We start from the raw sequence: 21,937 nt of genomic DNA on the forward strand, positions 1-21,937 counted from the left end.
GGCAAATCACTAAATTTCTCTCTGCCTCCATCTGCCCACGTGGCTGATGGAAAACATAATAGCTGCCTCATCTACCTCTCCAGGTGAGGATCAGATGAAATACTGTGTGCCTGAGCCTCCCAAACGGAAAAGCACGGGGTCCAGAGGAGAGAGTCTCAAACTTCAGCAGGTATCGGGAAGGCTAGTTAAAAACACAGCTCACCAGGCCGCACCCCCAGAATCCTGGATTCAGGACATTTGGGTGGGGCCCAAGAAAATCGCATTTCTTACAAGTTTCTAGGTTGTGCTGTTATAGGTGGTCCGGCCACCACACTTTGGGAACCTCTGGCCTAGGTTAGAGAGTGGTTCTGTACCATGTCTGCCCATTAGTATCACCAGGAAGCCTTAAAATTCCAGGTGCCCAGGTCACAACTCAGTCAGCATCTCTGGGAGGAGGACCCAGATATCAGTAGTTTTAAAAGCTTCCAAGGTGATTCCAACCGGCAGCCAAAGTTGAAAAACATTGAAGAGAACGTTAACTGGGGACCCTGGGAGGGATGTGGGGTCTTTTTCTTGTTCGTTTGATGCTGTGTTATTTATAACTGGTAAAAATTAGATCAAATATGGATAGCTGCATTACAGACTGGAACGCAAAATCTACGTGACTTCTCAAAGACATTTTCAAGCAGTTTGCAATGAACTGCTCACTGCTTTAGGTTACGTCAGGCTACCCAAGGAGGGCATAATTTATGTGAAAGCATCTTGCATTTTGGAAGAAGCCAAGATGGAGATATCTTATCCTGGGCATTCCTTGTGTAAATCCCTCCACGGATTTGCGTCTGATACGGCCATGGATAGGATTTCCAGGGCGACCTCCTCCGGCAACCAGCTAGAAACTTACGTCCTCCAAAATGCACTTGATCTGTTTCTTTCCTCCACCAATCGGGCCACCATGGCTCACCTGCCCTCTGCAGGGGCCTCTGGCTGTGTTCCCTGCAGTCCTTCTCAATAGCCAGCTTGGTTTTACGAAATGTAAATCTGACTGTGTCTCTCTCTTGCCCCAAGCCCTCCATGGCTTCACACTGCACCCAGAATAAAATTTCCACTCTACAGGCATACCTCGGTGATATTGTGGCTTCGGTTCCAGACGACTGGTCTTAACAAAGCGAGTATCACAATGCAGCAAGTCGCAATGTTTTTGCTGGTGGAGGGTTCTGTTTGCCATTTGCAAAAAAACTCAACACAACATGTGTGATATGTAATAAAGTGAAGGGCCATGGAACAAGGCTGGCTCTACTTGGTTGACAAGTCCCGCCCACTGCCCACCTATCCTTACCTTGCTCCCTTCTCTTCCAAACAGCTTTGACACCAGGCCTCTCTCAGCTCCTGAAAGAACCCAAATACTTCCCGTCTAAGGCTTTCATGCACCTAAATAGTCTCCGAATTGCCTCATCCTCCGGGAGTTAGCTTATACATGTCACCGCAGACCGCCCTTCCCCACACCACCCCAAGTTACATTGTACGGCACCTCCTCTTTCATCTTGTCCCTTTCTAACAATTATCACAGGTTGGAATTGTTTTGTTTTCTTTTCATTTCTTGGTTTCTTTTTTTGTCCATTGATCCTCTAGAATCTAAGTTCCTTTAGAAAAGTGACGGAGTCATTTTGCTCTCTGGGCTGTCCCCAGAACCAAACACACTTGGTAGGCGCCCTGTAAATAGTTTCCACATCAAGGTGAGTTTAGTGGTACGATCTGCCAACTTTGACTTCTCTCGCTGGTCCACACATGTGACGTGACATGCAGGGGTTGGAACGCCCATGCGCAGAGGGCGAGCTGGGGACAGAGTGAATGAGGGCCAGGCCTCCAAGGGGCAGCTGCCACTCATTCCTGCCAACCGTCACCCATGTTGCTGGATCTTTCAACATTTCAAGAAATGCAGACAATCCAGATCTTACGTGATTTTAAGATCTTGGCAACTAAACTAAACTAAAAAAACAAAAAACAAAACTGAAAAAAACCCGGCCCTCTGGGAGGCCAAACAAAATACAGAACACATCTGTGGGCTAGGTGTAGCCCGAGGGCTGTCAGTTTGCACCCTCTGCTGAAATCCAGATGGACGAAATCTACGGCTCTCAGATCTACCAGCCCAGGTACCCTATCAACGGGAGGAACGAGGTTAGATATGGTTACGCTTATCAGTGTTTCCTAAGAAAAGATAATCTTTTGAACCATGAATTCGACCCTGGACTTCAAGGGCTGTAGGCCCAGTGATGGTGCGAGCGTGGCCACACCGTCATTTACTAAACATTCCTTCCTACCTGGTATGTCCCAAGGACAGGGCAGCCCTTTGGGCATACGCTGGAGATCAGAGCCTGAAGGAGTCCCCCAGGCAGCACCTTCCTCACTCTGTCCTCCCTGCCCAGCCCTCTTGAAGCTGCAGCGGTCACTTCTGCCCCCTCATCACCACCTTCCTGGCTCCCTAGAATCCTGCTCTCCCCATGGATACCCCTCCTCCACGGATACCCCTGCCCTGTCAGAGGACACACTCATCCTGCAGCCTCCTGGCAGCGGTAGCTCTAAAGAAAGGGGAGTGCCGTGGTTTGGGTGGTGGCCAGTACTGGGTGTTTGGTTTTTTTACGCTCTATTTTGCCATGTTTGTTCCATCACGTATCTACCCAACCCTCCCTCCCTCCACCCAACAATACATTTTCTTTTCTGATGCATTTCAAAGTAAATTGCAGACATCAGTACACATCCCCTCTTCAATGCACACATTGTTAATATTCAATGTTTGTTAACGTTTTGTGTTCTGAGATAAAACTATCCGTTTAACGAAATGTGCAAGCTAAAGAATACAGTTTTGAGGGCTGACAAGTGCATACACATGAGCCACCCAAACCCTTCTCGAGAGACATCACCATCACCCCGGAGAGTTCCCTGGGGCCCCTTTCCCAGTCCAGCTCTCATCCTGCCCCTCAGAAGCAAGCACCGGTCTGATCGTTTTCACCATAGACAAGTTTGCCTATTCCAGAACTCTATAGAAACGAAGTTGTGCAGCCTGGACGATTTGGGGTAAGGTTTCACTCAGTATAATACATTCAAGAGTCACCCGAAGGATAAATTTGTATGACCCTTCTCTTATCGATGGACCTGTGGGCTGTTTACAGTTTGGGGCAATGACGCATAAAGCTGCTGTGAGCATTCTTGTACATGATGTTAGTGTTCCTTTTGGGGTGGAAAGGCTGGGTCACACAGCAGATGCCAGTGACACTGGTTTAGATTGGGGTTTCCATTTTCTCAAATGATACCAGCTGTCACCACTGAGTTTCTACCGTGGGCCAGATCTGGCTGGATATGTCCAGAAAATGGAAGACAGGCCTTGCCTTTAAAGAGCTCACAGTCCAGTGATGGGGACATGGGGCTCACCGTCTGCTAAGGAAAGAATGAATGAGGCAGCCCAGCGATGCCACGTATCTGAGCAGGCAGGGGCTGGGGCACCCAGGAGGCCTTCTCGCAAGAGGTGGGACTTGAGTTGCACCTAGAAAGGCAGGTGAGCAGGGAAGGGGCAGGAGAGGACATGTGACAGTAGATATGAGGGTGTGAGGAAAACATGGAGGCAGGACAGGGCCGTCCCATTCGGAGAAGACAAAATCAGGCTGCAGGAAATTTGGGGCTTCAGGTTATTGACTATCAGGCGATCCAGTTTCAGGTTTTGAAGGGTTCTCCTTCCTCTTCTGGAGCTCAGTGAGCTGGATTATCATTAATTGTAGCCTCCGAACAATGCTCCAAAAATCCAGACACAACTGTGGCCTTTTACAGTTCCATAGAATTTCCAGTTGCAGAAAACTGAGTATGTCATTTCCACACTGCCCCCGTGACATTGCAGTTCCATTTTTCAGTTTTTCAGTTAGGCGAGGAAGCGTCCCAGGAGCTACACAGAGTAGGGAATCTCTTGTCCTTAGGATCCAGTGGTCACTATCATTGTTTCTTAAATGCCCCCATTTGCGACTTTGGGTGCCCTGCTCTCCACTGGGCTGCCTATAGTTCTGCAGGCAGAGAAAGCAGGATGCCGGCCAACGAAGTGAAAAGAAAACACCTTTGATGCTCGTGTCCCATCCTGAGCAGCCTGGCCCACGAAACGACATGCTCCAAATGGGGTAAGAGCGGCTCAGAAGCCGATGAAGACACTCTGATGGCCTTAGGCAGGAGAAAGAACTGGTGATCAGCTCTTACAGATCTTACAACACGCTTGTGTGGCAAAGGTTCCAAATGGGTCTCTGTGTGAGACCACAGGCTGGGCCTCCCGGAGGAAAGGGCCCCTCTGACAAGCCATGGAGTGCCACAGTGGGAATAACCTAAGCTCTTGTGGGCCTTTGCACACGATTTTTCTTTGGTATTCGGAGACATAGCTTGCTGAAAGGACTCAAATAGTTTCCAGGGATACAAGTCTCGGGTTTCATCAGGCTCAGTGGTGGGGAGAATGTTGCAGGGGAGCCCACAGCTAGAGGGCAGCTCGCATGGAACTGCTGGAAATCACTCAGGAATCTTCGCGATTTCCTCTCCTATGCTCCAATAGGATGAACCAATAGGCAGTGAAGAGACCACCATCCCCATTTGCTTTGATCTGGTTTTAGTCATGTCCCAGGAAACCTCTGTCCTGGGCAAACCGAGAGGGCTGGTCACCCTGTAAACAGCCGCGGTCCCATGGAGCACTTTTCTCTGGATAAAGTGTGGGTTTCTACAGTGCTGGTTAAAAGAATTCTCAGAGGCATGTGCTGACAGCTCCCAGACCAAATCCAGAGCCAGCTCAGCACCCAACCAGGCTGGTGGAGGGGAGGGCAGCAAACGCTCCTTTCCAGTCGGGTTGTGAGCTGCACACAGGGGCCCTGCAGACAAACATGGCTGTCGTCCTGGAGGAGGAGTCGGGGCCATGGGTGTCAGCTACGAAGACGGTTTCTGGATCAGCTTCCATAGACTTTGATGAAGCAATTGATCTTAGATGGCAAGCGATCTTTCATTTGGCAATTTCAGAGGGAGCAGATGATATATGCACAGTGAGCGTGACTCTCTGAGCTGGGGGTTGGAGGTCAGGTCATTGTCAGCCTTCAGAGGGCTTGGTTCTGGAAAATAAGCCCTAGCATGATTTTCCAGGAGGACATCCCCTGAATATAAGCCCTAATGAGTGTTTTGGAGCAAAAATTAATATAAGACCCAGTCTTATTTTCCGGGAAACCTGGTAGAAGAAGGAGAATACAGCTTTGGAGGGGGTTTTGTTGCACTCTGCAGGGTCAATATAGAGGAGCCCCAGCTATGTAGTTTTTATTTCGGGAAGTTCCTTTTCTTATGTCTGGTCCTCTTTAGTAGATTTGAAGGATCTGAGATTCTTGTCCCCCAGAAACCATTTCTGTCCTCCAAATATGTGAGCGAAGCTCTTCCAAAGAGATCACAGAAGCCTTTGCTCTGAGGTTGGGGCTCTACATGGCTGGTCTCTTGAGCCACTGCCTTTCTGAGATGGCATAGACGTTTGGGGCATTCCATTGTTCTATGGGTGTTGGGCCAAACTGCCTGACACAGATCTCTTAGTGTAAACACACCCATGTCAGACTCCCATCTCGGTCCCACCCTGAGCCCAGATACGGCAACAATGCACAGTTGACAATATCACCAATTGTCCCTCAAGGATGTATGACTGGGCTCAATGGTGGCTCTCAGACAACTATGGGTATCTGTCCTCTACTACCCATGCTAGCCAAGACACACAATATGGTCTTTATTACAGACTACCCAGGGGGTCGGAATTACAAGGAAATAATTCAATCTAGCAGGCGAGGGTGAAATTGCCAACCAAAAGAACAATTTATGAGATCATCCCAACCTGGATGTGAAATTAATTCCATACACGATAACTCACCACAGACCACCTGGTTTAATTTAATTTTTTCCTAGTAATAGGATCTTCCTGCTATCATTTATGTTCCAGACAAAAATGAAAACAATACCACCATCAGGCTGGAAATTAAAAGTATTTAAACCTGAAATACAAAGACTTACTACAACAGTGTGAGCTTTAAGCAAATTTTGTCTGTTATAAATGAGTTCATTTGAGTTGAAGTGTCTAAGTATGCTTGTTAACGACTGTTACAAGCCACTAAGAAACGAGGTGTTTCTTAGTTGCCTGGTGTAGCTTAGCTGAACTAGAACTTTCTAGGGCACTCTTGAGTCAAGCTCAAAGCCCTGGTCCACAGGCCACACTCTACCAAGTGACGTGCATTGACTCTGGGTTCCCGTGAGACAAAAAGGAGCGTGCTTGAGGCTTTTGTCATCCTTTCCTGACCCGCCTAGCAGGGTCCAGATCCAAAACAAATTCTGGCCTCTGTTCTGGAAGGGCTGACAACTGAAGTTTTGATGACAAGTTAAGACAGATGAAGCGACAGTTAAGAGCTTAGGATAGTGCATCATGGTGTCTTGGAGTTCAAGCTTAATGTCATCCAGAGGGTTTGGCTGGAGGGGGCCACCAGGCTTAGCACGGCTCACAGTGGACTGGGGGCCACAACTACACAGTTATTGACCAAGGGTCATATCATGTAACTGAAATTAGCCTTCAGCGCAAGAAAGAAGAGGAAGTTAGCCATCTGGACCCACCCAATCTTGGCATCTGCCCCTCTCCCATGGAGACTGACAGGGAAAAAACTGAATGCTGTTCAGCCACCTGTGTGAAAACGGCCCAGCCCCAACGGGCTCTGCTCACTCACTTGGAGAAAAGCCCCTCTCCTCCAGTTGGATTTTCCCAGCCCCTCTGTGCCTGGTCCCCATGCCCGGGACATGCACTACACCGTAAGCATCTACAAGGACAGAGAGGCCAAAGGGAACGCCTACCCTGTTTTGCTACTTGGAAGGAATTGTAGGAAGGATTCTGTGCATCAGACATGGAAGCTAGTGGGTAATTTAACATTTGCTTTTGCCAGTTTACTCCCGCAATTGGGTTCAAGTCTATGGAAAACATGAATGAAAACTGTCGTTATTTACTGCTCCGTCACAAACCATCTCAAAACGGAATGACAGAAAGCAGCCACTTTTGCATCATTTCTCATTATTCTGTGGGTTGGCTCAGCTGGGTGCTACTTCTGCTCCACATGATGGCAGCGGGGGCTTCGGTCATGTGAGGCTTTATTGGGCTGATACTTCCAAGGGGCCCGTTCACATGGCGGTAGTTGATGCTGCCTGTCGGTTTGGAGCTCAGCTAAGGCGGTTGTGGCTGGGTTCCAAGAATGAGAATCAGAAAAGGGAGTGACCCAGTAGGGAGGAAGCAGGAGGCTGGGCCCAGAGGCTTAGCCCTGGAACTAACACAATGTCACTTCCACCAGATTCCATTGATTTAGCAATTACAGGGCCAGCCCAGTGTCGAGGGGAAATTAATTCCACTTCTCAATGGAGAGAGGGACAATTCACAGCCATCTTTAACCCACCAATAAAACCTAATTATAGCCTTTCCATATAAGTCAACATATCCCCGTCTGTGCCTACACATGCCCCATCCTCATAACCTCAGTCCCCTACACAGCCCTTTGCAAGGAGGCCCACACCAGGCTGACTTCCAGTGGAGTTTAAACCAATACCTTCTGCTTCACGGCTCTTCTCTTGGAGCAGAAGCCCTAGCCTTAGAAGGTGAATAAAAGCAGCAGAGCTAAGACCACAAACCCCCCAGGATGAGGGACAACTTACTGCCAAGGTGGGAAGGGGCTTCTAAGGGGGAGCACCTCTGTGGAGCAACACCTACAGGCCAGGTACTCAATGCCCACCTGCAGGCGCTTCATCTTCTGAGGCAGCCAACACACTCCCCAGTCACAGGTCAATGGAGAGCAGGCCGATCTGAATGAGACACACGAGTTTTCAAGTTCCCTCAGCACCGCCTCCTTCTACTGTACTGACAGCACTGAAGCAGCCACCATCTCCGGGTGGAGAGTGGGAAGAGTTCACTGCCAACAGCATCCTTTCTTCACTAAACACTTGGGTACATATTGTCAGATTGTTCTCTAGCGAGTTGTACCAAGTTCCAGTCCCTACAGCCAGCGTCCTAGTTCGTCATGTATCTAGAAGACGATGGACTGACACTGCTTGTGGAGCTGTCTAGTACCTCCTGTCTAGTACGTCTAGTACTAGACACTGCTTGTGACACTGCTTGTGGAGCTGTCTAGTACGTCCTGTTCAGGAAGGAGGAGGAGGAGAATGCAAGGGAAGGCAGAGGGAGGGTCTGCCTTCCCTTGCATTCTCCTCCTCCTCCTTCCTGAACAGGACGGTCAAAGCTCATCCATGGCCTCCTGCTGCCAGATCTTATGGGCTCTTTTCCTGTCTTTTCTTGCTCACTTCCTCACTGTGGCTACTGACACCCTTTGACCGTCCCATCATCTGGCCATCTTTATCTTACCACGCCTATTCCTTCTCAGACTCCTGCATGAGCTCCTCTTTCTCAGCCTGTGCCTTCAGTGCTGGCACTTCCCAAGGCTTCGGTGAAGAGGGACTTTTGTTCCTTCCCCTGCATTCAGAGGATGTGGAAGGACCAGTGGCCAACACGTTTCTGGAAAAGTACTACCCATGTAGGAGCTCCAGGGGGAGGCTCAAGTGTAAACATAAAATGTTTGACTGCTCATTGAAAGACTTCTCTGCAGGGAACACCTGAGTCTGTTCTGGTCACAAACGCCTTCTCCAGAACTTCCCCTTGTCCTCATTCTTCTCCAATGCCACTGGCTTCCTCACCCACTCTACTTTGGAATCCAAATTTCTGATTCTTTCTATAGTCTGCTTCCTCCTACCCACTTAAATAACCAAGACTCTTCCCTTATTTGGGCTCCCTTGAAAACTGATGAGTAAAGTTTGAAATAAAATTAGACCAACATCGCATCCATTTCTACCCACCTCAGTTGTAAGGATCAGAAATTTCCTCACAGTGAAAATCCACTCAGGGTAACAAAAGCAGGGAAGTGGCCTTCAGTCTTCTGGTTTGTAGACATCAGTGAAAATGGATGACTCCTGTATGACTTAAATTTCTCATTATTTATGCTGAGGTAAATGAGGCTTTTAATAATGTACTAATTTTGGATCGCTGGAGAGTTTTTTTCTCCTCAGTAGTTTTATGACTCATTCAGGATAGCTTTGTGGTTCATCAGACCCTTGAAACTAAAGACCGAAAGGATTAAACGAAACCAAACAAAACAGCACAGCCTGTGCAAACCTGAGAACAAGTTATGGTATTTGGAAGACTGCTGCTACTCAGTTATTTAAGCTTCACTGTTTACGTTGATTTAACGAGTCTTTTCCCCTGGGAAGTAGTTGAGGCAGATACCTTTTGGGTTGTCTTCTGAAATAGGGATTCTTTCTTTTATGGTGACTACTCTGCCCTATTGCAGAGGGGTAGAGTGGGGGCTGCCATATTTGTACATTGTGGACCAGTGGTGAACACCTGGTCCACGGTGGGCCCATCACGTGCTCCTTTCGATGACTTTAGGAATGAAATCAAAAGAGAGAGTCAGTGTTTCTTCACGTGGCTGTGAACTTGGGTTCTACTGGTAGCCATGTTCTCTGATATGTGTAGTAGCAAAGCAGGAGCTGGTGTGGAGAGAAAGAAATGATTCACACATTCAGAGGGAGGAGGGGAATTGACAGAGGGAGAAAGAGAGCTTCCTGGTTTCCCCACAGCCTTACGCTTCCTGGCTCCAGTTTACTTCTGCATTTCTGCCCTTGGGTTCTGTGAAACACCCTGTAGCTTTGCAACAAATTTCCCATTGCTGGTTTGAATACATTTTTAGAACTCTCGACCAAAAGAATCCTAATTAATACGAGTGGTATTGTTCCTTGCAGATATTTGATTTTTTTTAATTTTTTGCATATTAGAGACAAAATTTGAATACAAGCATACCACTAGTAATAGAGGTACTACTGTGTTTTCCCAAAAATAAGACCTAGCCAGATCATCAGCTCTAATGCATCTTTTGGAGCAAAAATTAATATAAGACTTGGTCTTATTTTACTACAACACCAGGTCATATAATATAATAAATAATATAATATAATATAATATAATATAATATAATATAATACAATACCGGGTCTTATATTAAAATAAAACCGGGTCTTGTATTAATTTTTGCTGCAAAAGATGCATTAGAGCTGATTGGCCAGCTAGGTCTTATTTTCGGGGAAACACGGTAAGGGTAATACTATAAATTTAGAGCTGCAATGCTCTTCGAGGCCATCATTTTATAGATGTGGAAACCGAGGCCCAGGAAGGCAAATCCCTTGACAAGTTCACATCTGTGTCTGAGCCAGGTCTCGGGACTCTTGAATCCTAGACTCTTTCCTTAATACCTATTAACTTCAATTAAAATATCTTATTTAATTTAACAACTTGTGTACTTTAAAAATAGACCACGTAGTCCTATGTATTCTTATCCCTATTGTTTTTTTGGGGTTTTTTTTGGATGAAAAGCTGAAAGTTGACGATGTTAAAAGGCTTCAACAGGGCTACACATGAACAGGAGCAGAATCAGAAGTTTATTCCCAGACAGGTGGTTCCATCCAGAGGGCTACACTTCTCTGTCCATGTGTCCAGGTCACCGTTGATCCGGTTAGAATGGCAAATCCATCATGGCAAGGTTTTTAGAGTCATTCATCTACTCAACAAATATTTGAGTACTTACCATAACCTGAGTATCTCCCAGGCCAGGAGATACAATGAGGAAGAAATTCAGTCGCTCAGCCTCATGGGTGTAGGTGTGCTGAACGCTTTACCTAGTATATGTATACTGGGGCTGGTGGTAGGGGTCGGTCAGTAGACATTTGGGGTTTGTGGAGGTGAGATAAGATATACTACTAGAATAAAAGCAGATGGTGGCTTTTTGATAGGATCATCAGAATATAGCACAGTGCCCAAAGCATAGTAAGATGAGTGAGGGCATGAATCGTAACTGACGGAAAGGGACAAGCAGATGAACAAGGAGATACAACACAGTGGTTCTGAGCACCAAATGCTCCACTCTCTGCACTCATTTCCTTGTCTGTCTTTCCCACTAGCTAGAATGTGGGTTCTTTAGGGAGAAGTAGTTTCATTTGTTTATTTATTTTCTGCATTCCCAGCATACATCAGAGTGTGCTGGGGAATTCAGTCAAGGGAGCTTTTAGTTAAGAGGTTAGGACAGAAGAGGAAGGTTTCCCCAACAAGGTAAGTTGTAAATGAGACTTGGCAAGGTGAGATGGAACTTGGGTGGTACTGTCAGAAATAGACAGCTGGGTCTGACCAAGTCTAAGGAAGTCCTTGCTTTGAACCAGATATTATCCGTCCTCATGAAGACATACATCTGTAATTGTGGAAATATAGGAATGTGTCTGGGGGTGGGGATTGGAATGAAATCTGCTAGCCTAGGGAAGAGATATAAATGAAGAAATGGGAAGATGGGGGGCAGGATAGTGGGCTTCCATGGGTCCAGGGTCCTCGGAAGGGAGGATTTTTTGGGTTCACCATGTTTTTGATTAAGAAACGCCACAGTCCCCCTGGGGTTAAAGGTACAATCTAATCCACAATAATGTGTGCCTATCTCTGTATCAGGCAAGTGCTGAGATTTAAGTTTTAGTTCTTTAACAGGCTGATATTGCGCTTTGATAGATCATTCATCCATTCATTCAATGTATCATTTACACATGTATCAGGTACCTATGTCATGGGGGCTGGAGAGGGGGGAAGACCAGGGGAAACTCAAAGACAAATTCACATATGATTTTATCGGTGACTTCTTAGCTCTGTATGAAAAACAGTTAGTTATTCTACCATTCTTGGCCATATGATAACAAGTGACTTTGGAAATTCAAAGGTACAGAACACATTCTGGGCAGGTGCAGTGATAACTTGTCTGCAGTAGAATTTAAACATCAAACAATTGGTCTGGACCACATTTCCAAGGTCACTAGGAGTCCTGAAAACCTCTGTATAATAATGTAAGCTTTTCATTAATCTATTTTTGGTTTAAGGTACAGAGAATTGGTTGAAGCTGTCCAAAAACAAAACAAACAAACAAAAAACCCAACCCTCCATCCCAAAAACCCACTGCTGAGAATGTTTGCTTGGGAGAACTTGGACAACTCAGAGAGTTCACCCCAGGAAAGGGGAGGGATGTCCTTGTCACACAGCTTGATCCATGCTGTCTCACCATCGATCTTTGGCAAGTTGTCCTGGAAAGGGATGGTCAGAGTTCCAAAGTGCAATATTCTATTTCCAATTAAAATGTAAAAACAAACCTTTTTCATAAAACACATTGGCCTCAGCACTGGGGATTGACTACAAAGCCCAGTGCTGATTGAGAAAAGCTGAAAGCAGACACTGTAATTGATAAAGGAGATAAGTCAATCTGTGTCCTTTAAAGAATAATGAGTTCCATTTTTCATCAAAAAAGATCTCCTTGTGCTGGAGAAACATTCTTTCAATAAATCTATTTAATGGTTTCCTCTCTAATGATATATAGCGTTGCAGCAGGTCCCAGTAAGGGACTGCAGACCACCCATCACCTCATTTGCATTGCTAATTCAACCCAAGGAAAACCCAGGCTTCCCAGGAAGGGCTGGTGTCCCCGGAATTAGCTGACGGCCTTCCTGGGCTCTTCAAGCCGGTGGATGGGATGGAATTTGGAATAAATGTCCTATCCCCTAACTTGAGATCCTTTGCCAACTTACATGCCCCGGCCCCTACCAACATTCTGGTGAGTTCAAGGATCCATCAGCTCTGAGGGTGACATCGCGTCACGTAGCTGAAGAGTTCAATGCCTTGGACACTAGGGTGAGAACTGGTTAGCTTTGTTTGTTCCCTATGCTCATCCTTCTCCCACAGCCTTGTCGGCCTTCGTGTTGTTTAGACTGTGGGAGGTGGTCGATGTTTATTGCCTTTGGTGACTTTAATGAGCCTGCCTGAGTAGGCTGCCTACAGGCCGGGTCCACACCCACCTGAGGCCGGGCCTGTCCCCTCCCCAGGGAATGAATGAGGGCCCTCTGCGCCCCTGTGTCAGACAGCAGGACCTCCTGCTCAAGCTGGCTGACCTTTGTGAACCCCAACTTTACCAACATGCTGTTATTTCCACAAGGACCCGGCTTTATGTAACCAAAACTATTTCCTCCAAGGGCACCGGCCCTCCCCGTACCGGCGGACTTCCCCACATGGCAATCATTAAAAACAACCCTGGAGTTATTTCCTTATGTTGCTGTTTGTTTATTCTTCTGTCGCGTGTGAGTCAGCCAGATCATGATTTGTGGTGGTTTTGCTTGTGAAATCTTAATTCTGTTCCTATTGTCATGTTGGGTCCGGCAGTTAGACCATCTAGCGTTTTCTCATTGCACAACGTTTGCAAATCAATAAGGAGAAAACCCGAACAATGAGATGACGTGGGCTGGTCAGGAACCCGGCTCCCAGTCACCGGGGAGGCAGCTCTGCAGTTTCGCAGATACGGCAGGTGGCAGGGACATCCTCTAATGTCACTGGTGCGAGGATGACGAGGCCGGGTGGTGGCCTCTGGGATGGGTTTCAGTGAGGTGACTCTTAAGAGATGAGAGCGAGGGAATGACAGGACAATAACAACACTTCACACAGCAACTGACCAAATTTTTACTGCATTTGCTACACACTGGATTCCAACATGCTGGTCCCCAGCGTGGCTGGCTACAAGCTGGCCGGATTCTCCTTTCCCCGCCAGGGACATTATTTCGATCCTACTCACTGTCCCAAGTCCAGAGGCAGTTATTAAAAACACTCTCAATGCAAACAGTGAGGAGCCACAAGACACAAATGGCGGTGGGTGCGATTTCCACAGCGGAACGTGGAACCCAGAGAAATGGTTTGTGGAGGCAAGACGCCTCCTTGGTGGTTAAGAGTATTATGGAGCTCAAGGCCCACAAGGGATTTTTTTTTTTCTTTTTAAATTCCTGGAGTATATTGAAACTAGTTGTTCCTAACATTATTTCATAGTTTTAATTAAATGTCTGACCTGATTTAAACCATGTTCGTTTGCATACATCTTTGAGTAGTGCGCCTTAGTTATTCATATTGATATAGGATGAAGGTTACAAATACCTGCATAAAAAGAGAAACTGTGACTCTATATGAAGACAACAACCACATTCCACAGCACGTCATTGGTTAATTTTCGACTCGTCAAGCATTATTTCAAACGAGAGAGGAAGAGAGAGAATATAACTGAACACAAGCGCCACGACAAAACAATCGGAACAGAACCAGACCCGATTTCTCTATTAATCAATGTAAAAATCGTTACCTCTGTTTCTAACACTTTTCATTAATTGTTATTTTAAGCTCCAGTAGCAGGATCAGATTTCTGCTGCCTCTGGGCAAATGAGTTATGATCTGATCTCAAGTTCCAAGGGAAATGTGCAAAGTTTGATTTTTTTCCCCAGTTGAGTAAACAGTACTATGTATATTATCTCTTGTGTTAGAATAGTGTTGTCTTCACATAAGACTCAAATAATGGTATTAGTCATTCATTTCCGTGGACACAGACACCCTCATGCGTGCTGACAGGTTTATAAGGAAGCGGTGGCAGCCGTGGTTCTGGGAGCTGCTAGATGACGGACTTTGATTTCTTGCACTCCTGAGGGATGGAGCCCGGGTGTGTCTGGTTATTGTCCGCTTTCTCTCCCAGATGCTGGCCTTGTCTGGAAGATTAATACATTAACAAGAGCTGAAGGTCCAGGCTTGCACGTCTTCAGACATGTTTATTAGCAGATGGCACACAGGATTCAAAGGTCACCACCAAAGTGACGTTTTAAAGTGAAACAACAATATTTATGTTCAGATGGTCTACTGATGAGATCATGTGGAAATGGTTTTGATTAAATTAGCTTATAAATGGTTGCCAATCTATAGACAACTTCAAAATGCCATGTCTGTTTACCAAATGTTTTCTTCTCACGCTCTCACCTTTTAAATATTAACGACCAAATGCTGCTTTGGCGGGGGTGGGGGGGGGTTGCTTCTTTAACTGTAGGGTCGGCGTATCTGGATTTCACACCCTGGGTTATCTATTTTTTTTTTTCATTTTAAAAATGTTATCTCTTGTGTGTGTTCTGAAACCTCACCTACTATTATTACTGCTCTGAAAGAGTTTGGATTCCACTAGGTAAATACAATTGCTTTCAATTTCTGTAGTACAAATTGGGTCTCTGGAGAGACCTAAAATTCAGTCTCAGATAAGACCTTATGTTCAATATCATTAAAAAAGCTCTGAGCTAAATCTCAGAAACACTTATTATAGCTGCATTTTTGCCCTTGCAGCCCTTGGGAGCCACACTTTTGTGGCAACGTGTGCTTGTGTTTCGTATAACAATGTGAAAAATGAAATGCAGCCAAGGGGAGGGGAGGCCTCTCTCAACTTCTTTCTCTTTTCTCTTTGTTGGGCCCACAACTTAGCGGGAATTGTGAAGGAAATTTTTTACCTCAGAAAATGGTTTAGCCAGAAAACGCTCAACCATGTGAAGTGAACAACAACTTTTTGTTTGTTTTGCAAGTCTCTACAGTCAACACAACTCATGAAACTATTTCCAACAAAGAGATTAAAATGCAGAAATAATCATCAGTTCGTAGATTAAAACTCTCACAGGCATATTGTAGGAAATGCAGATGACCACATATACTGTTTCTCACTTGTTTATATTTAATTGTATTATGAGTAATTTTGTAAGATATAAATAATATTGTCTTGACTTGTTTTACCTTATTACTACCTGTATCTTATTTTTCATACAGTGACAAAATTATAAATGTAAGAATGCGACAGAAGATTTACTCACTTTTCAAGAGAACCTTTTTCAATATTCATTGTCCCTTCCATTGGATCCAGTCCTTGCTCAGAAAATTGTTTCAAGGCACTTAAAGCTGCCTAAAAGTGAAAACAAACACAAACTAACAAGGAGATCCAGTCACAGACTTTAATGTAATAAACATGTAACTGTAAAAAAAAGCTGAGATATATAGTAAAGACTATCAAACTCATTAGTCTACATAAACGTTCTTTCGCATCACTTAGCAAAATTACATTTGGAAGGCTGCATTTTCACAGACCAATGTGTACTTGGTGAGAGCTTTATTGCTGGTCTGTGATGGGGGAGAGAGGAATCTCCACAAGTCTCCTGCCTTATCCCTTCTCCATAATTTTGTCAAAAATCACAATGTTTTACCTGCAAATGTAGAAACGCCTCATATAAACATACTTTGACAATGACTTTGCCTGATTTCTCCTCACGTTACTGAAACTACACATTCTCTTCCTTCCCAGGTGAGAATAGCAGACTTTCCCAAGTTGGGTACTCTTTCCAAAAATTAGCACGAAGGTGTTGTTCAGTTTTAGAGACAGTGGGCCCCCACCAAGTCACAGAACGTGAGCAGAGAAATGGACTGAAGACACTGTACATACTGAGGGGATGGTATCCTCAGAGGAGAGAGGAAAGCCCCCCTCCTCGGGGCCCTAGGGAGGCGCTTGGCCATGGCAGAGCCTCCCAATGTGTTGCTATGCCTGTGACGCGCGTGGGATGCTGAAGGCTGTTGACAGGCTGGTGGAGCTTCGCTGGATAGCTGGGAGGCACCAAAAATGCGACGCTGATAAGATCTACATAACTTGTTGACACTCTTGTGCATGTTCCAAACTGTTATTTCTTTGACTAAGAATTTGGTTCTTCGTCCCCTCCCCCACACCCCACTACTTTTAAGCTCCATCAGAAGGGCTTTGTTGAGTCTGAGAGAGGTGTGAGCAGCCAGGGTTGTTTGAGTCCTGGAGATCCCGCTGGGTCACACTTTGGTCATCTGTATCTTTTCAACTGCCTTTGAAAACGAGTTAACTCTTGCAATTGCCCAGGCTTTTATCTGCCAAGGGTCTCTTTTGGGTAGCTGAGTGCATGATCCCTTTTACATTTCTTTTTTTGTAATAGACTTTTTTTTTTCAGGTTTGAAGTTAATAGACTTATTTTTTGAGAGCAGTTTTAGGTTTTCAGAAAAATGGAGCAGGTAGTACCGAGTTCCCCTATACCCTGTCCGCCACCCAACACAATGTCCCCCTGTTACTAACATTCTGCATTAGCAGGATACAACCGACGAGCCAATATTGATTCATCATCATTAACTGAAGGCCATCATTTACATTGGAGTTCCCTCTTCGTGCTGTACATTCTATGGGTTTTGGCAAATGCATGATGTTCCGTGTTCACCACGTATGTGTCACACACAACAGCTCCACTGGGCGCCACTGTTCGTCCCTCCTCCTTATTCCCCAAATCCCTGGCAACCACTAATTTTTTAACAGCCTCTACAGTTGCCTTTTCCAGAATGTCAAATAGTTGGAATCATGCAGTATGTAACCTTTTCAGATTGGCTTCTTCCACTTAGTCATGTGCATTTAAGGTTTTTCCACGTCTTTTCATGTCTTGATACCTCATCTCTTTTTAACTGCTGAATAATACCCCATTGTATGGATGTACCACCGTTTTTTAATTCATTCACCTATTCAGGGATATCTGCTTCCAAGTTTTGGTGATTATGAATACAGCTGGGATAACTATCTGTGTGTAGATTTTTGTGTAATTGTAATTTTTTTTCTCCATTCTCTCTTGGTCTTTCTACAGAAGGTGCCAGAAAATACATACATATTTTAAGAAAGAAAAAAAAATTAAATTGTAATACTCAATACGGATAACAAAAGATGAATACAAATCACGTTTGACTTGTGCAATTACAAGAGGTGCTCAAAGTGGTTACCATCAGCATCCAGACGCTTCTGATTACGGCAAACTCCTGCTTGAGCAACATTGACCAAGTGTCCACTTGTATACATTTTTTTGGTGCCCCTGGTGTTTTGAAATCACAAATCCTATATTCAACCAAAAGTCACAACATGTTCTTTTCTCTTACTTTAGACTACTCTGCCTTTCAGATCTTTTACACTGGTCTCCCTAGCTCAGATATGCCAATCTAAATGCCCACCCAGGTCTGCAGCCCTGGCCTGGGCACGCTGGGCAGGGAGGGGACATCCTCGCACTCTGTTTTCAGCATTATCTCTTTGGACCTGGAGTCCTCAGGGATGTCGGTGCCCCACCCCACTACTCCTGCTCTTGGTCCACGCTCATACTAGACAGCAGCTGGCACGGGTGACAGTGGCAGGTAAGCACTGACCTCAATAAACCATACAGGTAGGAGCAGTGTGGTTTTCTCCCTGGGGTGCTGTTATTGGCTGAATTGAGTCCCCCCAAAATCCACATGTTGAAGTCCTAACCTCCACGGCCTCAGCATGTGGCCTTATTTGGAAATAGGGTCATTGCAGATGTAATGAATTAAGATGAAGTCATACTAGGGGAGGGAGGGCCCTGATCCAATATGACCAATGTCCCCATAAAAAGGGGAAATTTTGACACAGACACAGGGAGAACACTGTGTGAAGATGAAAGCAGAGATGGGTGTGATGCAACAGAAGCCAAGGAACGCTGAAGACGCCAGCCAACCACCAGAAGCTGGAGAGCAGCATGGAACAGATTTCTCCCTCGGACGGAGCTCTCAGATGGAACCAACCCTGCCGACACCTTGATCTTGGACTTCTGGCTCCAGAACTGAGACAATAAATTTCTCTTGATCAAGTCACTCACTTTGTGGTACTTTGTTATGGCAACTCTAACAAATGAATATAAGTTTATCATAATTCCTCTTTAAGGATATTAGGACTTCTCTCTCCTCTGTCTGTTGTTTCCTTTTATTACCTTTTTGTTATAAAAATAGTTTTTCATTACAGAATAATCATAACCTGTAGGCAACCAATAAAAGTGTAAATATTCACAACCCCACTCTCCATTTCTAACTTGGTATCCGCCTTTCCAAATCCTTTCCTATCCCCTCTCCATCTGGACATGCTATAACCCGGATGATACCTTAACACTGTTGTATACCCCGCCCTTTCATTGAACACGAGCAGTTTTCAGAGCAACAGAAACATTTCATTAGCACCATTTCGCACGACAGTACCCTCTCCCATTGATTTCACGTACCCTTCTATGTTTAGCCAGTCGCTACTGTTGGACCTTCAGGCCACTCCCAGTTTTTAAGCTATTATTCACTCAGCACCAACTTTCCTAATAGTTAAATCTCTGTGTACCATCTCAATAATTTCCTTAGGATAAACTCCTAGAAATTGGATTTCTGAGCCAAAGAACATGCACATTTTTAAAGACTTGAACATGAGTTTTCTCTCTGTGCCCTCAGAGAGGTGGTGCCCACACCAGCAGTGTAAGGAGTGTCCGCTTGTCTGGGCGCCTTGGGAATTACCTCTCTGAATCGCTCTGCGGATCATTTGAGCAATCCAGTGCTGTCCTTTTATGGCCTCGCCTTACTTTTAATTTGTGCACCCTGATCATTTACCTTCTCACTAGACTTGCCTTTGAGTGAAGCTTGTTTCTTTCACAAATTAAATTTATCCTCCAAAGACCCAGATTAGAACAATTCTCCTCCCTCCAAAAAAGAAATTTGCAGAGATTGGACTCTCATTTCGATTCAATTCAGTGACCTGTGAGGTCCTTAAAAGCCCTGAAATGCTGAGGTGGCTGGGCCGCCTTCCCAGGTGACTGGAGTGGACATTCCTTGTGGCCTTGTTACATGAACCTGAGCTCTGGAGTCCCACCTCATACACACACGTGTGGAGCTCAGAGCCAGGCCCACTCGCTGCTGAGCTCTGACAGCCACCCCACACCTGACCTTTCTAGATAGCACAACTTCGTGAGTGGGCTAGTGGACTTAGTGTTCTTTGCATATTCAAAAATTGTTCTGATCCACTAACATGTAAATTACTGTCAGGAATGCTGATTTTTATCAATCTCTTCCCGAATGGAATCTTACAGAAGGCTATTCAGAGCCTGGAAATTTACATTTGCAGTGTGGGATTGCAGAACGAGACTCTTGAGAGCTCCAGAGCTTCGCAGTCCCTAAATTTTGTTTTATTTAGGGAATATTGTTTTGTTCCCTAAAAGGCCAAAATGACAACTGGAACCAAATTAAAAAACAAAAACAAAAAGACTTTCAAAGCTCATTTATAGGCTAATTGTAGCCCGTTTTCACTGGTTGCATACTTGGTTCCCAGGGTTGTCTGAATACCAGGAACTAAATGTCTTGCCTCACTGAGTCCACGACCTGGTGACACCTGCTTTCTTCCATCCGAAAAGAGAAGCACATATGAGATAAAGGCTAGGTCTCAGGTAGCAGGTTTAGATCTTGCAAAACCTCCTGGATGATTTTATCAACATGTCAGGCAGGTCCCGGTGTGCTGTCAAAATGCCTGTCATCACTCAAAGAATGTCCTTCAGGCTGGAATGGCGGTGTGCTCTTTCACTCGATGCCACGAACGGATTTTCAGAATTCTTGCCTGGCTGCGTCCCTCCGCAGGTATGCTTAAAGGGTTCCAAATCACATTCCCTTATCTATTTGATGAGATAATTCAACCCACGTCTTATTGATAAGCCTGACTACAATCGCTTATAAATATGAGAGGACTTCTTGCTAATTTATAGAAGGCAATGAAGATGATTTATCTTCTCTGTAAACAGTGAGAGCTACATTTGATGAGCATAACTCAGCCAGTCGTGAGACCGGGCGCTTCACGTGCATGATACGCAGATGTTAACCACAGCCTGCCAGGTAGGTCCGCCTACCCATCAGGAATTCAGTCATCTCCTCCAGGTCATACAGCCAGCAAGTGGCAGAGTAGAGATTTGAACCCAGCCCACATTCCTGATCACAGCTCTTTATTTCTCTATACTGAAACACTACTCGCATTCAGGCTGCCCAGTGTCAGCATACGTCCTTTCAATATCATTATTACGAAATCACACTTCCAGGCTCATTCTATTAGCTCTCTTCCACAACAATTACTTGAGGTAAGCTCATAAAATTATCTCCGTTTTCCAGAAGGGGACTGATTATTTCGCAGGATCACACTCTCAGTTTCCAGTCTCCAGCCTTCCTGCAGACCCTGGGTTGACTTCTGAGGCTTCATTCAGCACTTCTGTGACACTTGTGGTTTGGGTTTGGGCTAACACGAAAATGTTACCAAAATTATTTTGTCACTTAGAAATTACCCAGTGACTTGATTCTCCATTTCTTAAGCTTCTGATGGTACTGAGTCTCACTGCCCTGACTAGCTTTCCCCTCTCGATTGTTCTTTGGAGTTTTTCTTCTCTCACCACCCTGCGGTTGCTGACAGGAGCGAGACACAAGCTTCAGAGTTTGTGGGATGTGGGGCATCATAGCGAGGTGCTGGGAGTGCAAAGGTGAGAGGGACAGAGAAAGCAGATGAAGAGTTTGGCTGTGAATCATAGGGAATAGAGTCAATAATATTGTAATAACAATGCATGGTGTCGGTGGGTACTAGATTTATCGGGGTGATCACTTCATAAGTTATATAAATGTCTAATCACTATGTTGTACACCTGAAACCAATATAATACTGTACGTCAACTGTCATTGAAAAAACTGAAAAATAAACAAGTTCGGCTGTGATTTATGGAGAGCGAAAAGCCCAGTGTGTTTAGGGAAGCAGCGTTGAGCAGGGGCGGCCAACCAGGTACCTCCTCTCACAGGTAGGTAGGTACTAACACAACTTCCTCCCCCACTATGACAGCCCCAGCTAAGGAATTGGGGGCTCTCCTCCCACCCTCACCTCCAATTCATCATTCACTACTTTCCCAGAAAGGACACATTCCAGATTACAAAACCCCATGGAATGAGATGGCTTTGCTTCCCTTCCTACAGCAAAATGCCCACAACAGGATTAGGTAGCCCTGAAACAGCCACTTTCCATTCAGCAAGTCCCGGTTCTCAACCATTTCAAAGAACACCGTGTACGGGGGTGGCTTTGCAAACAAATACTAAAATGTAAGCCCACAA

At 45.3% G+C, this 21,937-nt stretch overlaps 1 protein-coding gene across 47 annotated transcripts in view; it reads right to left on the minus strand.

Moving 5' to 3' along the window:
- Positions 1 to 13,207: 13,207 nt before the first annotated feature.
- Positions 13,208 to 21,937, minus strand: part of STAU2 (staufen double-stranded RNA binding protein 2) — a 229,465-nt gene continuing 220,735 nt past the window's right edge. For 25 of the 47 annotated variants that reach the window (XM_081070396.1, XM_081070412.1, XM_081070394.1 and 22 more), the window contains 2 exons: positions 15,817 to 15,905; positions 13,208 to 14,682 (listed from right to left, as the gene is read on the minus strand). In XM_081070396.1, the coding sequence (XP_080926522.1) occupies positions 14,589 to 14,682; positions 15,817 to 15,905 (183 nt within the window). In that variant the 3' untranslated portion in view covers positions 13,208 to 14,588. The remainder of the gene's footprint in view (positions 14,683 to 15,816; positions 15,906 to 21,937) is intronic. The other 22 variants (XM_081070418.1, XM_081070402.1, XM_081070388.1 and 19 more) reach the window with 1 other exon arrangement.

Source organism: Rhinolophus hipposideros (genome assembly GCF_964194185.1).
Source record: "Rhinolophus hipposideros genome assembly, chromosome: 13".
Taxonomy (NCBI): domain Eukaryota; kingdom Metazoa; phylum Chordata; class Mammalia; order Chiroptera; family Rhinolophidae; genus Rhinolophus; species Rhinolophus hipposideros.